At 42.8% G+C, this 20,653-nt stretch overlaps 1 protein-coding gene across 2 annotated transcripts in view; it reads right to left on the reverse strand.

Moving 5' to 3' along the window:
* The window catches only part of LMTK2 (lemur tail kinase 2), an 89,712-nt gene extending 71,020 nt beyond the window's left edge, over positions 1-18,692 (reverse strand). Inside the window, exon 1 of one of the 2 annotated variants that reach the window (XM_088016713.1) lies at positions 18,440-18,692. In XM_088016713.1, coding sequence (XP_087872839.1) covers positions 18,440-18,521 — 82 coding nt within the window. In that variant the 5' untranslated portion in view covers positions 18,522-18,692. Of the gene's footprint in view, positions 1-18,433 lie in introns of both variants that reach the window. The other variant, XM_028088416.2, reaches the window with a different exon arrangement.
* Positions 18,693-20,653: the final 1,961 nt, after the last annotated feature.

The following is a 20,653-nucleotide window of genomic DNA, read 5'->3' on the forward strand; positions in this document are numbered from 1 at the left end:
TATTGTAAAATTTGATGAGCACTGCCTGAAGGCCAGCTCAATTACCCGGTTCATAAAACTGTCTTCTGTGAGTCATTAGGTAGGCATGGAAAGTCAGACTTGTGTTAAAAAATAACTATTTATGAGGCGTTCTGCCCTACCTTGATAACATACTTATTTCTGTTAAGACACCAAGGGGCATCTGCTCTCCCATACTCAAGATTTCTTTTGTGTAGGTGAGATCTACCAATCCTCCATGCCCCCCGGTGCCACTGAAAGGCCTCTACAAATTACCACCTAAGAAGAAATTCACCAGGTAGGCTCAAGAGGAAATTTTTACAGCTGTACCACTTTTAAAGAGTATTTTATTTACTGTATTTTTCTTTTGATCAGTCCAAAGCACTGTGCTTTAAAAAATTCAGCATACCAATGAAGGAAAAACTTCCATAAAATGAAGACTCAAACCCACCTACGAATAAGCTGGAAGGTGAGATGGGTTTGTACAAACCACAGAGAGGAAGCAAATTCTAGATGTGAGGAATGACAACTAAAATCCCCACGCCCCAGCAGTTCAAACTACAAACTGCAAACCCCTGGAAGGTTCCTGATTGCAACAGTTAGGAAACTATGACGAAAGGCAGCTTTCCTTCAACATTCTCAGCCTACAGCATTCAGAAATGCATAAAGTAAACCAATCACCCACTAAAGAAAAGCACCAATGACCACAGGAGTGTCTCCACTCTCCTAGGCAGCTTTAAGGATTACAAACCGAGAACAAGGGTAATTAGAGGTTTGGAGTAGTTAGTACGCTTCCCCAAGACACTGATTAAAAAATACTTGGCATCTCTAAAGCCCATTCTGTAAGTTTTCATTTTACAGTTTTCAAACCATTTTACTAGACATCTAGCACTTGATTTAATAAGCAGAAAACTTGAGAAACTCTAAGAGGCGGGTACATATTATCTGTTTTATAGACGGGTAATTTAGAGAACACAATTTCACGGCAATGACTCAGAGTAAGTCAGGAGTACTACCTGATTATTTTATAAATCCATGCCTAGAACCTCTATCAGAACTCAAATACCTATGTAATTAACTAAAGAGTTACTTGTGAATCCATTTTTGGATTAAATAAAATTTTCTTAAGGTCCACAGATAAAAACAAGTGATGGTATGTGCAAGCCCATTAGGGACTGAAAATGCTGATATTCTAATTTTGTTATTCCTTCCTCAGTCACTAGCTGATACACTTTTATAGAGAAATTTCCTCATACTTACCGTTTGGTTATCTAGTGGTAAATTTCAAACCCTCTAATCCCCCGATTTGTTCCTTTGGCCACCACTCCCCATCCTGAAGCTATTTAGGGGCCACTAAGAGTCACTTCATTAGCATAAATTCAAGTGTGGTTGAAAGAGCCTTGTTTTTAATAACAAGAGATGCTCCTATCACCTCATCACTTGGGAAATTCCAAGGGTTTTAAGAGTTCTGTGCCGGGAAAGGGGACAAAGACCAAATATATATTTCCTATTATATCACAGATATGTATATACCTTGGAACAGGGATCAGGAGACTCTATGACCTGCCTACTGTTGGTTTGGGTATGGCCTACAACCTAAGAATGGTTTTACATTTTTAAACAGTTTAAAAAAAACAAAAACAGGAGAGTATTTCCTGAATGTGACATTTATATCAAGTTAATAATGCAAAAAGAGACAACCAGACATTATGTGCCTCCCGAAAGAAAAACACCACCACCTACTAAACAGTAGCCTGAAAGCAAACAATAACAAAACATCAAGCCTGTATCTGACAAACCCTCTAGATCTAAATGCCAATTCATAGGAAATAAAGAGAATTGTGGAACATATCAAATACCACCACAAGAATGTGATCAGCAATGCAGAGGCTACGAGGAACACTAAGGAGAAAGACCTGCATTATGAGAGATGGAGAAGAGACTGAAAGAGATTTGAAAAGACATACCGACCAACTGCAATGTATGGGTATCATCTGAATCATAATGCAAACTCAAAATGATGACATCTGAGACAACTAGAGATCTGAACACTGCTAATTGACCATATTAAGGAAGTATGACTCATTGCTCCTAGGAGTGCTAATAACGTGATTATGTTTTTAAAAAGTAGTTCTTACCTTTTTACAGATAGTGACCTATTTAAAAATGTCTGGAATTTGCTTCAAACAAACAGTATGGAGGCAGTGAAAGTGATGGGGGTAGCCTGAAAAAGGAAGGCCACGAGCTCACAAAAGCTGAGTGAAAGCCACAGGGGAGGCCAGAATAGCCATGTCTGTCTGGTCTTGCACAGATTTGTATGTTTGAAGTTTTCCCTTCTGAGAGCTGTGTGGAAGGATGCCCTCGGGGCCTTTCTCCCGCCTTCTGGGAGAGGCCCATCCTCTCCCTGCAGCCCCTCTCCTGGTCGTCCCTCTGGATCTGTCTCCACATCCAAATTTCCGGTTTTTATAAAGATACAGTCATGTTGAATTAGGGCCTAAAGACCTAATTTTAACTTGATTACCTTGGTAAAGACCCCATCTCCAAATAGGGTCACACTCTGAGGTCACAGGGGTTAGGAATTCAACATATGAATTTGGGGAAGCAGGGATACAGTCCAAACCATCTCTATGATATATGTTTAAAAGAAAACAAGAAAAAACAAAAACAAACAGATCAGAATAGTATGTACACAATGCTACCCCCGGCCAACAGCGGCCACCAACAGGGAGGGAAACCAGGTGGCTGGGGGACGAGGAGGGGCCGTTATATCCTTGTATAGTTCTTGCATTGTGTCCTGGGGCTTCCCACCGTCTTTAGCCTTATGCCCACACTCCATAATAAGCCCCAGTGCCCATCGTCGTCAGCTCCCGTCTGCCCTCCGCCCCAGGCTCTCTCATCACTCCTGACTCTACTGCACCTAGTTTCATCTACCATGAACTACTCTCAGTCCTTCCAGGCAGGTCCTCTGCCCCTTCAGAGTCTGCAAGTTTACTTCCCCTACCAGGAACCTCCCCCACTGACACAACCCCTCCACTAATTCATCCTCACCACTCAGATCTCAACTTGGAAAGCGTCCCCGAGGTTCCACAGGTTAGAGTCCCTGCCTCTGGAGCCCCCATGCACCTGTATTGCCCACCCAGGGGTTTATCACACTGTGTATTCTAAGAGCCCAAATGTCCTCCCCACAAGACTGCAAGCTAGATGAGGTCAGTGACCAGGTCTGTATACTCCAGCAATGACTCCAGGCCCCGGGACAGAGCCTGGCATTCAGTCAGAAGGGGGGAGGGGATGGAGTCAGAGAGACAGCAACTAAGGGGCTTGAGAAGGGAGGGAAGATAAGCAAGAGAGAGAGAGAGAGAGAGAAATCCATTAATCATCTACTGGTTACCAGAAGAAACTTACGTTTCCAGGGTCAAAAAAGATGATAAAAGTAGCATTCCTTCAATGATTTTATGCTCTTATTTGGCAAAGATTTTCCTCCCATTACTAATCACACCGCAAAAGACACTGTATTGGGGTGGTTCTGACCCTTCCCACTATTAATAGTTTACCATTTATTCCCTAGGTCACAGAGAACTTCCACATTCTTTATTTACCCATTTTGCAATTCATGTTTAGTAGCATAACTATTCAGTTGTTTTCTTCCAAAGTAGATTTCCCCCAACTTATGTTCTCCTGTGATAACGAGTAGTTATTCACACCTGTGTTCTCCACACAGCTGCATTTCACTGGAAGCTGTCAGAGCAGGTTCGCTCTGCCTGCAAGGGAGGAATGCAAAGGTGCCCTCTCCTCTGCAAGAGCCCACGGGAGGGGTTGGACTGAGGGGAAAGCCCAGCGCATGAGGGGGCTCCACTGGGACACTGGTAAGAGGAGAAAAAAAAAAAGGAATCTTAACAGATGCCTTCTAAGATGTGACTCTGAATTTGCTTTAGTCTGAACACTGTGTACTCATCTGCTCAAGCCACCCTAACCGTTCCCACACACCGGTGCTTAAACAACAGAAATCCAATGTCTCACAGTTCTGGAGGCTGGATATCCAACATCAAGGTGTGCCAGGGTTGGTCCCTTTTGAGGCCTTTCTCCTTGGCTTGCAGAGGACAGCTGTGTTCTCACTGTGTCTTCCCGTGGTCTTTCTGCACATCCCTGATATCTCTTTGTATGTTCAAATTTCCTCTTCTCATAAGGACGCCAGTCATACTGGATTGGCAACTAAGGACCTAATGGCCTCGTTTTAACATAGTCACTTCTTTAAAGACCTCATCTCCAAATACCATCACCTTCTGAGGGACTGGGGGGGCGGTTGGAGAGGGACTCAGATAGGTCCATAACGCTGCACATTCAATAATTCAGGAACACTGCCCCCCCCCCCCCGCCGCCTCGGTAGGGGATCCATCTTGGGCAGCACCCAGGACAAGTATATGCTGCCCTCCTCTCTGGCTTCCCAGGATGCAGAAGGTTGGGAATGGAAAGGACCAGTAAGGCAAGTGTCAGAGGCGGATGTCACCCTCCCATGTTCTCTCTTCTCTGCCCTCTGGCCTCTGGCAATTCACATGAGAGATTTATGTGTCTACTTAATAATTAAAACCGGTGGCCACTGGGCTGATTAGACAAAGGGAACTTAGTACAACTCAGGGAAGCTAGGGACCAGAGATCTTCCAAACTGGTCCTGACATAAAGTCCGATTCTAAATACCAAGTTTTGGCTTTTTTTTTCTCTTTTTTTCTGTAAGGGTGGGAGGACTAATAATTGGACATTTTCCAATTATTAAAAAAAAAAATTGGACATTTTCCAATATCCTGACAAGTAGCTTCACATCCTGGAGACCTAGTAAGATGAATCACCATCATACTACTTGGGGAAAAAAATTTAGACAATTACTACAGATCATGCATTTCTACCTAACACCTCGAAATTACAAATCCATCTATCATAAAGCTTTCCTGTACACAGACTCTTAAGTCACTAAACGTTTTCCTTCCCTCTTAGTGTAACAATACATCTATTTATAATAACATTAAATAATCTAGAACGTTCCTAATGTATTCTAATATTAGAAAGAGTAAATGAAGCATAGCACTAAATATGCCCAACCACAAGAACAATAAATAGTGCATTGATGATCTAGTTGATGAATCAGAGATTCCACAAAGATCCCTAAGCCAGAATATCAACAGCCTAGAAAAACAAACCACATTGTGTGCTAATCAGACAGTGTTCTTTTTGCTCAAAAATGACTTTCAAGGTCAGCCAACCCAACTGTTCTCTCATACTTGCGGAAAGGTTATATAATTTGAGTGCTGACTGAATACCTGTGAATGAGATCATATATAAAGCTACTGCTTCTCTCAGCCTATTCCATCGAACTGTTATCAAAGGTTCACTTCATTCCAATTTAAAAAACACCGACTAGGATGGAGACTACCACAGAGGAGTTCATCTAACATGGTAACAGTTCAACCAAAGGAATGTCAGGCTCACAGGACTTCAGTGAAACGACTCTGCCCCTACCCTGGGGAAAACCATGACACGGATAATATTTTACGAGCCAGAATCTTAATTAAGTTGATGGCATAGTTAGGTTGTGGAGTCATCGAGAGTGCTCAGATGTCTGTCACAGCTCTGAATCAGGATCTTCCTGCAGTCCAGGAAGCCAGCTCAGGAAGAGGCAGCATCTGGTCCCAGTTTCCCAGGGCTTCTTCCCCTATAACTGAGCACTTCAGTGTCCCGCTAATATCTAAGGGAAAGGACATTCTGTCTTTCCATATGACTTCCTGTTGAAATGTGGAGAAGTGTACAGACAGATCAATGGCAGTACTGGATTCACAACACTTAGGCAATACAATTTCTGCACAATAGGACCCAAAGGATGGGAGAAATGACCTAAATGTGTGCTCCTTACTTCCCAGGTAGGGCAGACCTTAAGTACCCTAGAAAAACATGTCTACCTTTTCCTTAAATTTTCCTACAAGACCTTGATATAGAATCTATGGTCTCAGAAACTCTCTAGCTTCCTAAGGTCTAATTTAAATTCTTGCTAATATAATTGTAATGTATTCTTAGGCAATGTGTCTTTGAAAGTTCTCTCTTCAGACAGGAAGCAGATTGTGATGGATGCAACCGACTGGCCACTGGAATGGCTGGGACTTAGGGATGGGTACAGAGAATTCATTATACTCCTCTGCCTACTTTTGTGTATGTTCAAAATTCCCCATAATAAAGTTTTATTTTTTAAGTACTATCTTTGTAACAAAGCCAGAAATTGCTTATGACACTGACCTTCACAAGGTTCTGTAGTACATGCAGGCAAGATTACCGAGGGTTTCCTATCTGATAATGCTTCACTGATATGTCTTTGTATTAAATTTAAAAAATAAACCCAATGACAACTTAACCCAATATAACCAGGTGCCTCCACACACTCACGTGTCCGGCCTAAGATAAAAGATCAATAGATAAAAGAGCTATGGGGGTGGGGTGTCTCCTAGCCACACAGCTGCCCCATCACCCTACTGTGAAGTCCACCAGTCAGCAAGTCCCACCCAACACATCCTTCATTCAGCAAACGTTTACTAAACATCTTCTATAGGACAGGCATTGCTATAGGTTCTGGGAATCTAGAAGACCCCACACTCACAGCTTACATTCTTGTGCAGGGAGACAGACAATAAGCAGGTAAATACATATACAGCACCTCAGACGGTGATAAGCAACGTGGAAAAATTAAGCAACGGATTGGGGAGATTCATTATTTTATATAAAGTGACTGGGGAACACATTTCTGATATTACAATTAACCCAAGAAATGAAAGTGATTTGGCCCCAGGTAGTTACATAATTCATGTTGGTACTTAAACTGTGCTTACTACGTGCCCAATCCCACAACAATCCAAACTCACCCAATCCCACAACAAGCCTTTGCACTAGGTACTATTATTAGCCTCGTTTTAAAATGAAGAAACTGAGCAACGCAGAGGTGAAGGTGCTTCTCCAAGGTCACAGCACCTATGTGACACTGTTACACCAATAAAGTTATCCAAAACCAAAGCTCTGTAGAAAATTATGTATGTTAAGTTGTTCTATTATGTATTATGTGTTTACCGAGAGAAGGGGTCCAGGAGAAAACGCAGATGACAAAGAAGGATGCCCCTGATGACTAACCCCCAGAAGGAAACCAGGGCTGGAAAAGGATGGGATTTAGGGCACAAATCAAGAAGGTAGTCTTAAGGAGCTGAGAAAAAGAAGAGAAAAATGACATTTGTCTATGACTCCACATATGTTTCTCAATACCTATCTGTGAATCTTAAAAAGTATACACAAAATATCTGCTCAATGAGCATTATTCTTGGGATCCACAGCACTCCAGCAGATTCTAAAAAGGACCCATTCCTCCACAAAAGCATATAAATCGATGGTGTTTGAAGTATTTTTCATGTTTACAAGTTTATGATTACATTTTCTAAAGGTCAGAATTATTTTTATCACCTTTAATTAAACAGTGCAACTTCATTTCATAGGTGGAGACTAAAACTAATTTTTTTAAAGATTTTATTTATTTGAGAGAGAGTGTGAGCAGGCACAAGCAGGGGAGGGGCAGGGGGAGAGGGAGAGGCAGACTCCCTGCTGAGCACGGAGCCCAGTGCAAAGCGCAAGCCCAGGAGCCCAGGATCATGACCTGAGCCAAAGGCAGATGCTTAACCCAGTGAGCCACCCAGGCTCCCCTAAACCGTTATTCTTACAAATTTTTTTTAAAAATTTTAAAAAGCCCATGAATGTGGGTTTTGGGCCTCTTTCCAGAAGTCTGCACTTTAGCTTCCTAATTTTCAATAAACAATTATCTTTAGTACTTCAAGAATCAATTATATGACAACTACATTTAAACTTCATCTTGGGGGTTCCTGGCTGGCTCAGTCAGCTGAGCGACCGACTCTTGATTTCCCAACTCTTGATTTCAGCTGAGGTCATGATCTCAGGGGCGTGGGATCAAGCCCCACATCGGGCTCCTGCTCAGTGTGGAGTCTGCTTGGGATTCTCTCTCCCTCTAACTCTGCCCCTCCCCCCGGCTTGCAAGCTCTCTCAAACAAATAAATAAAATCTTTAAAAAAAAATCTCATCTCTGTACTTTCAGATAGCAAACAGAAATAAATAGGTGCACCCGAGTGGCTCAGTCAGTTGAGCAACCAACTCTTGATTTCCGCATGGGTTGTGGGATCCAGCCCCGAGTCGTTCAGTGTAGAGTCTACTTGAGATTCTCTCTCCTTCCTCTGCCCCTCCCACTTGTGCTTTCTCTCTCTCTCTCAAATAAATTTAAAAGAAAGCAAGAAAGGAAGAAAGAAAGAAAGATAGATCCAGAGGAGAAATGACTGCAATTAGTCTGTGCATGTGTACATTACACAAATGAAAGCGTTCTGAGGGTACTAAGCTGTGCACTTGGTGAACAGGGGGCTCTGGCTGTTAAGGGCCCTCCTGGATTAGGTCTGCCACTGACTAGCAAAATGGGTTCAAACTCACTACTGAACTTCTTTGGGCCTTAGTGGCCTCACCTCTCGGCTGGCAAGTCAGCTTTAAAATTCTCTATACAAGGATTTATAATTCCACAATTTTATGAGTCTACCAAGTACCTGTATGGTTAATACCAGAAATCAGATCTTTTATTAAAGTTTTCTTTTTCTTAAAGAAAATGAAGTCAAACCACAGATTTCTGGAGTGCACCCGGGCACCAGGCCTCTGGTGGAGCATTCCCAGGGGACTATTTTGGTTAAGTTTGTTATTTTTCTGTGCCTCACTAGCAATCAGTGTCCTGGTGTTGCCTTTTAATAATAGTCTGAAGTGAGAGTCAAGTGGGGCTCTGCGCTGTGACTGGCAGGCTGGATCCTTGGAAAGTAACCGTTGTTGCTGACACAGAGAACCATCCTACACAGGCACACTGCCAGGTGGAACCAGGAAGAGGGATTTTTTTTTCCTTGTGAAAGGAGCACAAGCTGAATTTATCAGGGGTTTGGGGAAGAAACTGCAATGTAAAAATACTTTCAACTTAAATTCAGTGGCTCATCTGAAAGGCAACCAATAGACCACAAGGCTCTGGTTTTGCAATAAAAAAGCTGAAACTACAAAATTTCACAATTACTAACTCGTTAAAGTAGCTACTGTAAATGTGCAAAATGACTGCACACTCATCCTCCTCGACCTTCTAAGTCCAAGACACCTTAGGGATTTACTTCCTATAATTAAAGGTTGCAATGTCATCATGTCAAACTCAAGTCTCCTGGGCAGGAGAGCAAACAAGGCAAAAAGACATTCTCAGGATGACCTTTGAACACAGGCCTCAAGGAGCAAAAAAATCATAAGCTTTTAAAAAATTAAGTAACAGTGTTTTCATTTTGGATAAAAGCAAATTCCCCCTCAAAAATCACTATCATAGATGCTTGTAACTCAGTTTTTTTTCTCCCACCCAAGGCATACAGATGTTGCCAAAAACAACAGTCCTGAAATATCTGTACTAGTATGTGAGCCCAGGATGTTCTTAATCAAACCAGACTGATTATACAATCATTACAATGTAGCAGTTTCAAAGATTAAATGGTGTACTTTCTTTAGCTCATCATAAGACTATTTTGTACATACCAAATACATCCACAGCAAATATACAAAAATTATCAACTGGCTAAAAAAAAAAAAAGTACTTGTTGAAAAATATGAAATAGGGGCACCTGGGTGGCTCAGTCAGTTAAGCGTCTGCCTTCAGCTCAGATCATGATCCCTGAGTCCTGGGATCGAGCCCCGTGTCGGGATCCCTGCTCAGCAGGGAACCTGCTTCGCCCTCTCCCTCTGCTAGTGCTCTCTTTCAAATAAATAAATAAAATCTTAAAAAAAAAAAAAAAGAAAGCTATGAAATAGGCTACAAATCCCAGGCTATGCTAAAATAAACTAGCTTAGAAAAATAACCTTTCTGAAAGCAAGACATTGATGACATGATATTATCCTGGAAAGAAACAACCCTGAAAGTTACTGAACAGGTCACGAATCCAGGGTTCTCACGAGAGTGCACATATCTCACCTGGGGAATCAGGAATGTCCCTGAGTTACGCCTGCTCTAGCTTCATTTCCTGGCTGAGCTGAGCTCCAGCAGGCAAAACCCTGGTCAGTCCAGGGCTGGCACGTTTACACCACGAGGCTCTCAGCACACAACTCTGGTATCTGACTATCAGGCTACCAGCTCGCAGTTTTTACCAATTATTTATACAGGATATTCATAAAACATAAAGAGGTCATTATTTATACCGACTTCCAGAGAAGGGGTGAAATTAAAAAAAGGGGGGGGCATTTAGAGCTATAACTGTTTTGCCCTGCAGTGTTTAAATTCCTTTGTGGTTATCGCATACCTACTTTTCACAGGAAGATTCCTCAGATCGATAGCCACATACCGTGGTCAGGAGCAGAAGTTTCTCCAGAACTCAAGTGTTGACATTAATTTTTAAAATTTAAATTGTTCTTCCTTCCTTGAGTCTCACTAGTTACCCAAGTCAATGGATTTCCACTAAGTAACTGATTTTATCTTATCTCTAGTACAAGATAAAATATTTATGTTGTGAGGGCAGAGAAATCACCAAAAAAGTTATTATAAATGCAGATTTCCAGACCAGCCTCCAGAATTCTGATTCCGTTAGTTTGTTTGTGGTCCAAAAATCTGCATTTCTACAAATACCTCAGTGACCTTCATGCAAGTCCTGTTTTATAAAAATATCTTCACTTTTTCCTGAAACATTTTCAGTTCATCAGGTACTATGGCATTTACATCAAAGCAAGGGGGTGGTCAAGCTAGTAGGAAGCATAGAGGTGAACAAGATTCACCACAAATAAAAACTGCTGATGCTGCGTGATGGGTACACGAAGATCCACTATATAATTTACTCCACCTTTGAATATGTTTGAAATTATCCAGAACAAAAAGTGAAAAGAAATGAAAAGCTCTGTAAACAGATCAAGTCTACAGCTCCTTGTGAACTTTTACCAATTAAAAAATCACCAATTAAAAGGAGTTACTTACAATCCTTTTCAACAATTGCCAAAGCTGACAGACCACCCCCAAAATAATTCTAATTAAATTCTTAAGCCTAAAAGGTTTCCCTCATATTCTCAGAGATTAGACTGCCTTTTGGGACAGTAAATCACATCTATCTTTCAAATATCTTATTGCTCTAAAAATAAAAATAACATCCCACCAATATCATTATGTCACAAACATGGGATGTAGAGTGCTTATGGTAAAGCTCATAGTTGGTTAACAGATGGTTAAGGGACAGGGAGAAAATATGGGCAGGGCCCTTCCAAGTCATTTGTGCCTAAGAGACCCTTCACCTTTCCAAAATCTCTTTCTCTCTTCTTCCCAACACGTAGGATTAGCTATAGGAAGGAGAAGATCAAAACCCCATTATACATGCCCCAGTAGCAGCAAGCAAATCCAGGACCCAAATCTTGGTTTCTAATATCATTCTCCAAAAAAAGGAACCAGCCTGAAGAAATGGCTAATTCTAGGGCTGGACAGGGAAATATACAAGATGAGCCTACAGCTTCTTCAGTGTCAGAAAGTAAAGTGCTAAAAAAAAGGTGGGGATGGCGGTACCAGAGCCAACTGAAGGAGCTCCCAATGGCCAAAGCTGGCACAATTTGAGCAACAAAATAAATAACCTAGTATTGGATTATAACCCCAAATGTAAAATCAATATCCATGTGTCCACTCTGATATAAATAACTGAGTAAGAAAATTAATGGGAAAGAAGAGTTAAATCTCCCATACCAAAGAATTCCAGATAATGTATATAGGTACTTGCCCAGGAGGTGGAGCGTAACTCACCACCCCTTAAATGTGGGCTGTACATGTACCATGGAGAAGGGAAGGAAAAGAAACTTTGCAGTGGAGAAAGCTGACAAACAGGTCATCACAGTCAGGTGATCACATGACCAGAAATGTTGAAAGCATGTACTCTTGACACGATGTGATTAGAATGGCACTTAATCTCTGCGGTCTTCCTCCCAAAAACATATGACCCCAGCCTAATCAATGAGAAAAACTCCTCAAGAACTGTCAAGATCATCAAAAAAGAGGAACACGGCAAAGGAGCCTAAGGAGACATGACACCTAAATGTAATGTGGTATCCTGGAACAGAAAAAGGACACTAGGGAAACACTAAATAAATATGAATGAAGTATGGACTTCAGTTAATAATCACGTATTCATATTAGCTCCTCCCCACACAAATATAAGCTGTTAAGAAGGAAAACTGGGTAAAGGATACACAGGAACTCTTTGTACTGTCTTTGCAACTTTTCTGTAAATCTAAAATTGTTCCAAAAGACAAGGTTTATTATTAAAAATAAGACAACTATAAATGGCCTCATTCCAGGTGGTGGGCTGTGGATGGATGAAAAGCAAAGTCGGCAGGAGAATGAGAGGCTGTGAGCTTACATCCTCTCCTTTTAGCTCACGCACTCTCTGGAGTACTGGTCTGGGCACTTTGGTCTCCGGCACCATCCCCGCCCACAAACTTTGCCCGAGCATCCGTACCCAGTGAGATACCATGCAAACCAGAAATACGGAGGATATAGGACACAGTCCTTGCAGTCGGGGTGAAGAGACAAGTCTTAAAGAAATGAGTGGTATTTGCTAAATGCAAATGGTAGACTGGTACAGACAATCCAAACCTTTCTGATCAGAGCCCACCAGTAAATTTTCTTTACATTCCTTTCATTTCGTGCATGCTGATTTACAAAGCATAAAAAATGTGTTAGTGTACCAACATATTCTGTACCTTAAAAAGTCACGTAAGTCAAAATTTTTACTGAGGCTCCAATGTTTTCATCCCGCACCCCACGGAACATCTTGTTCCACAAGTGAACACCCTAGTAGGAGTTCATTGGGGAAGGGAGCCTCTAGGATCTGGGTAAGAAGAAAGGTCTTGGTAGGGAGACTGGGGCAGCAAAGAGGTGAAAAGAAAAGACCAGAGAGAGAAAGACGACAGCACAGAGGTGATGGAGAAGCCAGACAACAGAGAGAATATATGGAAAGCTGGGAATAATTTACAAATGAGAAGCACATGAACTTCGCTCTTAAAGTGCCACGAAAGGTGGAGAGTGGAGGCAGGGACCACAGATGCCCTACAGCAGAAATCTGGTTGCACTGACCTTTCCTGACCAAGGCTTCCCAAACTGGGGTCTGACGTTGGAGGCCAGGGACTACTCTAGCCCCACATGGCCTCAGTGCACCTATCTGACTGGATTATGGTAAAATGCAAAACCTGCCAAACTGTCAAAAATAAAAGGTGTGCCACCACTATCCCCCCAAGCCCCAGGAGGGCGGAAGAGTAAAGAGTCACTCTTTTGTCGTGGGGGGGGGGGCGGGGAAGAGTGGCTGAGCACTGGCTTAGACCAAGATGGGCCAGGGAGAATGAGAGGTACTCCCCATGTTGTGGTTTGGGGCACCTGAGGCATCTGGCATCAACAATTCTCATTTTTCCCATTTGAACCACAATAAAGGTCAAATGAAATTTGGAATCTCTGCATTGTGCTAACCTTTGGGGAAAAAAAAACTTTTTTTAAACACTGAGGTTATTTTTCTGATATGCCTATTCTTTGTGGCAAAGAACTGTAATGCCAAGGCACAGCGCCAAATTAGTCACTTGCTAACAATTTAAAAATACTTCACTCTAATATTTTGCTCCGATGCACTGATTTTACCATATTTCCTCAGTTTTCTCTTACAGTGTCTTCATATGAAGGTTTACAGAAAAGTTGAGAATAGAAACTAAAAACGACCCTAGATAGGAGTGTGTTTTAAACCAGGATCATTTGTACAACTTCTCCTCTTTCTAATATTCCTTTCCTCATGCTTAAGTAAAAAATAAACCTCTTAAGGGGCGCCTGGCTGGCTTAGACGGGGGAGCTTGTGGCTCTTGATCTTGGTGTTGTGGGTTTAAGCCCCACGCTGAGTGTGGAGATTACTTAAATAAACTTAAAAAAATAATAAGATAAATAAACCTTTTAAGAAAAGGCACAGCTAAAAGACTACAAAAATACATGATTTTAAAAGAGAGGGAGGAAGCAACTCAGTCACATTCATCTCTCCAAATGACACTTTCTAAGGGCCCAGCTTAGCGGGCTGTTTTCAGGGATGCTTTATGCTGTTTGGATCAGCTAAACCTGCATTGTTTGTGGTTCCTTTACGTACATTAAAACCAGAAACTGTTCACATGCAAGAGCTTTAATAATCTTGACATTTAAAAACAGGTTTATTACATAAAAGTGGACTAATCCAGATCATCCTAAAAATTTCTAGCACAATTCCCCAACATTATGAATTTCAAGAAATAACAATACCAGCCTATGTATTATCCTTAAATAAGCCAGATTTCTCTGTGAAGGATCTCTTCTTCACCCATCGTACAAGTTATTTTAAGTAACAAAGGTTTTTAAATCCGGTAAACTCTAGACATGCCATGATAAGCAGCTACCACTTTTGAGCTCCTTCTCTGAACCATACCACTTACCATTAGTCGATTACATGGTAACCCACCAATTTTACAAGGAAATCTGAAGCAATTAAGAAGCCTAATGTAGCAGACATGGCACACCACCATGATATAACCTCCTACAACCCTTAGGGTAAATATCATCATCCTTTTTCTGAGTTGAGTTCTGAGAAGCTTGGAGAGGTCAAGTAACTGGCCCAAGGTCTCAACACTGTTGAAGTGGCAAGGGAAGGTCTCCCACCCAGACTGACTCCAAAGCCCACACTCTGTCCATCCGCAACACCCGCTCCTCCTGTGACTGGTTCACGACTTTCACTCTTAACGGGACTCAAAGGCTGGCTTCTTTTGATATGTCCACCTACAAGGACTTTTTTGAAAACTCATTTGTTGCAGAACCCTGGCCACCCCATAGACTACATTTCATTTACGTTACAAAGTCTTTTTTGTGACATGTTACAGCTGCTACCTAAGTGACATAGCAGGCCCAAGGACTCCCTAAATTTCAAGAGAATTGCATGAACAGTCAGCACATTGATATCAGCAAAACTGTAGGGATTTGATAACTTCAATGCTGATCAACTACAAAACTGTTGGACAGACTTCCTATTACTGTGCAAATGAGCATATTTAGTTAACCAAAAAATACCACCAGCTGAGAGCAACTACATTCCCAACCGAAATCAAATCTCAAGCCCTACAGCCAATAAATCCTGAAATAATCTGCATGGAAAGCCTGATGAAAATCATTTTTATTTCTCAGAAGCTATTGAAATAAACACAAAAATTCACACTTTTAGAAAGCACTTCCTTTACTGCAGAATCTTTTTCGAGATCCAAGACTGTTTGTTTAATCTAAAACGAGAGCCCCGGTTTCACAAGCTGCTGTTTAATAAGTAGCCGAGTCCCACCGGCTTCACAGACTTCCGTGAGCTCCTTTATCTGGAACTGCTAAAAGCTTCCTCTGTACTCGGTGACCTAATATGCCACAAAACAATAGAAGTGGGTTTCCTTGTCTAACCACTATCCTAATATTAATAACAAACTGTGGACTTAGAGGAATGCCTTCACAAATACAAACAGAAGATCTTTCTTTATGATGTGGATCGCAAGAATCTTACGAAAGGTGCATAAATGTTTTCTAAGAGAAGAATGATCTGATAACTATGACCAGGAGAAAATAATTTCTCAACTGTAGCCGTAGTTCAGTAATTTCACTATGTGTGAAAACAGTGGATTTTTTTCCCTTTATGGAAGCTTCCTAGTGAGGACCAACGAGATCTCCATCTGCGTAACAAGGGCCCTTGCAGAAATAGACATTCTCAGGAAGAGGCCCCCAAAGAGGGCGTAAGCAACTCCCAGAGCAATAGAGAGGCCCAAAATAAAGTTCAAGCAAGAAATGCCTTCCTTGTACACCTGAAACAAATGTAACACTGTATGTTACCCAACTGGAATTAAAATAAAAACTTAAAAAAAAAAAGAAAGAAATGCCTTCTTGCCGATGGGCAAAGGCAATTCACATATTTACAAAGCTTAATTTTGAATGAATGGGTAAATACCCTTTTCAACTTCCAAACCTAGAAATGAATTTTGGCTGAATTTTAGTTAACTGACTCATTTCTTTCTCCATGCAAATTCAAGCGTTTTTTTCCAACCTATTTTTGATAAGCCATGCTTTCTTTAAAGCACTATTAACCAGTTCGAAATTTACGTAGAAAGAATTAATGCCAAGGAGACAAAAGACACTATGTGATGGATCTATCCTTAATATGAAAATGGCCAGTCCCCCAGATAATCAAAGGCTTGAGAGTTACTATGTTTTCAACATTTAACTGCTCTTTTATCTAGCATATATGTTCAAGAGAGGTTCCTCTTTCTTAACCAGTGAGATCACTTCCCAGGATTAGCTCAAAGGTTTCTTTATTCTTCTTGGCCTAATACATCTTCATCAAGAATCCATCTCCGTTACCAGAACTAACAATCTCTTTTGGATGGAAATATAAACCCCCAAATCTATGTGTGATTATGCATCTTTTCCATAGAATTTAACCTTAGATACCTGTCATTCATATGCTATATGTCTAATTATATAGCTTCTGAGCAACAGAACATGAAGGAAAAAATCTGCAAAAGCTGCTATAAATCAGCAAATATTTCTTTATGCTCTATGTCAGAATTTGGTATTTCTATTTATGGATTAATTTTCCTGACTGTTTTGTTTTACAATGCTCCCAAAAAACCTCAGATTTTATGATTCACACCTCCATAAAACAGTGGAAGAATGGAATAAAAATCATGTTAAGAGGTTTATAGGCAGACACATTTCCATGGGTTCTCACACAGAACCTGTTTTTCAAAAAATATAAAAATTTAAGTGCAAAGTCATCCGGAAACTTCTTGAATCCCTCTCACTAAATACTCTTTGTCCACTATCCTACTCTAGTGCTAATTTTGAATTTCACCATCAGTTTCTTTCAATATTAACATCAACATCTTTCCATACAGTCTTTTATAACTTCCCAGGTACTTTCTGTGACTCTTATCTGGGGAGCATATACTTCTAATAACATTCATTTTTCTTATCTATCAGATCAGAAAACAGAAATCACCTAACAAATATTTGATCTAAGGCAGTGGCAAAAATTCAGCCATACATTACATGGTACAACGGTAACAGTTAATACTCAAAGGGCACTCAATGACATAACCTGGTGTAGCACTGGAAACAATTATACATAACTTTCATTGTAGTTGTATACATAACTTTCATTTACTGGGGAAGGTAACTTCCACATTGTGTACTCAGTGAACATCATTTAAAAATAACTCTTAACCTCAGGAGTACGCCTAAACACTTACAAGGCTTTAAGTGGGGAAGTGGAAAAATGACACAACTAGGGGAATCCAAGACCTGGGTATTTGATGTAGCTCCGCCTACAATTTAGCTGTGTCACCTTGGGTAGGTCATTTGACCCCCAGGGCCTCAGTATCTTCAACTGCAAAACAAAGATACCAGACTCAATTTTCTTTGAGGTCTCTTCCAATACTAAAATTTCACGAATCTAGGAAATTTCAGTCTCTCCTTATTAAGGATAAGCACTAGATCTTAACCCAGATTTCTTTTTCCTTTAAAAAAAAAGAAAATAACCCAAGTTGGGATGCTTTCCTGGGGTAAAGTTTTATCTGGGAGAATAAACCACAACTGAAAACGATGTCTAGAATATGGGGAGAAAAAAAGAAAATCACACCCTGACGTAGCTAAAATAGAAACTTCAATCACCCTTGGACCATTCTGTCAATAGTTATTCAAAGGCTGCTACTCTAATCACCGGCTTCCTAAAATAGAAATATTTACAGAGTTGTTTCCTTCTCATCCCCAGAGATTCAATCCGAATAAAAAGCACAGAGTCCAAAATCAATTTACAACTTCAGAACAAGTTGCAGGGAGCGAAGGAAACTCGCAACACATCTCACCAAGTCATTTGCATTTAAGTAGGATTAGGGCTAAGAAACGGTTCTTATTATAAGATGTGAGAAACGCACAGAAGGCAGGTGACATCTGAAAGGGAAGCAGAACTGCCAGAAAGGGATGTAGGCTGAGGACCTTCGGGCAACAGGTTCAGAGCTGGTACCGCAGCCTACCCCGGGAGGGGTCAATCCCTGCCACCCCGCTCGCCGCCCTCCCCGGGCCCAACCGCATCGCCTCGCCCCCGCTTCGGCCCTGGAGAGGCTGCCCGCTCCCCCACCCCACGCCCCTGCGGCAGAAACCTCCCTAATCGCTCGCTTCCCCGGGCCTCCCTCCCCGGCAGGCCCTCCGATTCCCCGGCGCCGACGCCGGACCGGGCCCGCAGCCTCCTCCCCGGCCACCCCCGTCGCAGTGGCCCCGCAGCCCCGTCCCCGCAGCTCGCCCGCTCACCTGCACCTGTTTGCGGAAGTGGCGCGGCCCCCGCACTGCCGGCGGCCAGGAGCAACAGCAGCAGCAGCAACGCCGGCGGCCCCGGCATCTCGCCTACGGCGCGGCCCCGGGACCGGCTCTCGGGTCGCCTTCCGTCGGTCCGTCAGTCAGTCGGTCCTGCCTGCCTCAGCGGCACCCGCGCCGGCTGCTCCTGAGCACACGTCGCTTCGGCCAAACCGTAGCCTGGCTCCTGGTCCGCACCCGCCGCCCGGGCCACAGAAACACCATCCTTCCCGCCCGCCCGCCCGTGCTGCCGCCGCCGCCCCCTCTCAAAAGCAGCAACGGCAGCAGCCCTGCGGAGCCACGGGCCAGGGCAGCCGCGCTCCCGCCGCCATGATGGGCTGCGTCATGTGACGTAGGGCGGGGGCGGGACGCCGTGACGAACAGCCCAGCCAGCCAATCGTCAGTTCCACACCGGCTGGAGCGGCCCCGCCCACCATCCTGAAAGAGGGAGGTTGGCGGCCGGTGCGCCCCCTGCAGACGGAGGAGTGCGTGGGCAGCGGGTAATGCCGACAATTATTTTAATTTTTAAAATACAGGGAAGTATAAAGGAGACAATAAAAAGCATTCAGAATCCATATGAATTTTTTTCAATATTTTAAAAGGAGCAAAAGTAGGCCTGTTTTGTCTTCTGCCTTTTTTACTTGTCATAGCCGTTTTAGGCCCTTCTCCTTAGGTTGACCTACACATCCTATCCGCCATCAAGGATACTTGGGCTTCCATTTCAGTTCAACAAGAATAGAATGGCTCTCCCCTCACACCCACTGACTCAGCTCCTGAGCTCAAGATGTACCCTTTGCCAAGAGTGCCCTTCCTGTCCTCTCGGCCACCTGGCACACTCTCTTTTCGCTGTCAAGAGTCACCTGAAGGATGACGTCATCGAAGAAGGCCCCGCCCAGCCCCCGGAGAAATGACTGGCATCTCTTAGTGCCTCGCCCTGTCCCCAGACTGCTATCCCAGCTGCCGTACATTGTTCCTGTGACTGTAAGCTCCCTGAGGACAGGAACTGTGCCCACATCAGTGGGAGCCCCCCAGGGGCTGGCCCAGGGGCTGGCTCCGAGGAGTTATTTCCTGAAGGGATAGTGCCCGGTTCTGGTGCTGGGCACGCCCAGCTGCCAACCTCTCCCCAGCAAGAGACAAAGTCCAGCCAACAGGTGAGGAGAGACCATAGTCCTGCAGAAAATGTAGAGAAAGCTGAGGGATATGGAGTCAGTTTAGTGCTAGATGAGCATGCATCTCTAGGGGTCTGGCATCCAGCAGATACTGTAAATGTTTGCAAGGCTGAGCTGGGTGCATACATGAGAGTTCTGTCAGTGGTATACTGGAACCAGCTGGTATCAGCTCATGAGAGCCAATTGTTAAATCTCCAGGAATTTTGCATGCCACTTGTTAGATACAGTCATTGTTAAAGAGAAAGCACCTTCCAGGCAGAAGCAACGAAATAGTTAGAGGCCTGGAGGTTGGGGAAATGCTGGGCTTTTCTGGAGAATGTACTTGTACCAGTTTGTGCATGAGAGGAACTGATTTGAATCTTATCAGATGGAGCTCTATAAACTGCAGGCAGGGGAGCCCAGTTCTCCAAACTCCTCAAATGTCCATCCTAAATGTCAGCTCTCTGCAGTGCTAAACCAGCACTGGACACACAGACAACGCCCCAGGGAATATTTGTTGAATGATTAAGGCAAGCCAATAAACACCTAAGTAAACAAATAGCTGGAATGTGAAATAATGTGTTAAAGTGTCCTTGCCTGCCTGCTGATCTCTGTTTGGGAAAGGGGAGGTAGGCAAAGGTCTGGAAAAGAGATGCAATCACCCTGTTGTGCTTCTACTTCTAGGAGGAAGCTCTGGACTTGAAGCCAGGGAATGCTCATGCTGGGTGTTGGGAGGAGTCACGGTGCTTATTTGCAGCAACGCTAGCCCAAGCAAGGCCCTGCCTCATAATCTTTGTGCTTGTTAATTATAATTAAAGTGCACCCCAACAGCATCATGTCCCAAAGCAGGTTTCATTATCACTTGAGCAAAGCCCAAATTAAACTTTTTTCTTTTTTCACTTCACAGAGCAGGAGTTAAGGTACACATTCCTCAGAGGGCGTCTAATGGAAACATTTACCCTACCATCCACCTCACCACTCGAAACTTTGCCAGTGCTTCTCTTGAAGATTTCCAGTTAGAGAATGTATA

The sequence above is a fragment of the Eumetopias jubatus genome, unplaced genomic scaffold (assembly GCF_037043125.1).
Source record: "Eumetopias jubatus isolate StellerSeaLion01/CBP00866 unplaced genomic scaffold, mEumJub1_p1.0 scaffold_12, whole genome shotgun sequence".
In the NCBI taxonomy this organism is placed as follows: domain Eukaryota; kingdom Metazoa; phylum Chordata; class Mammalia; order Carnivora; family Otariidae; genus Eumetopias; species Eumetopias jubatus.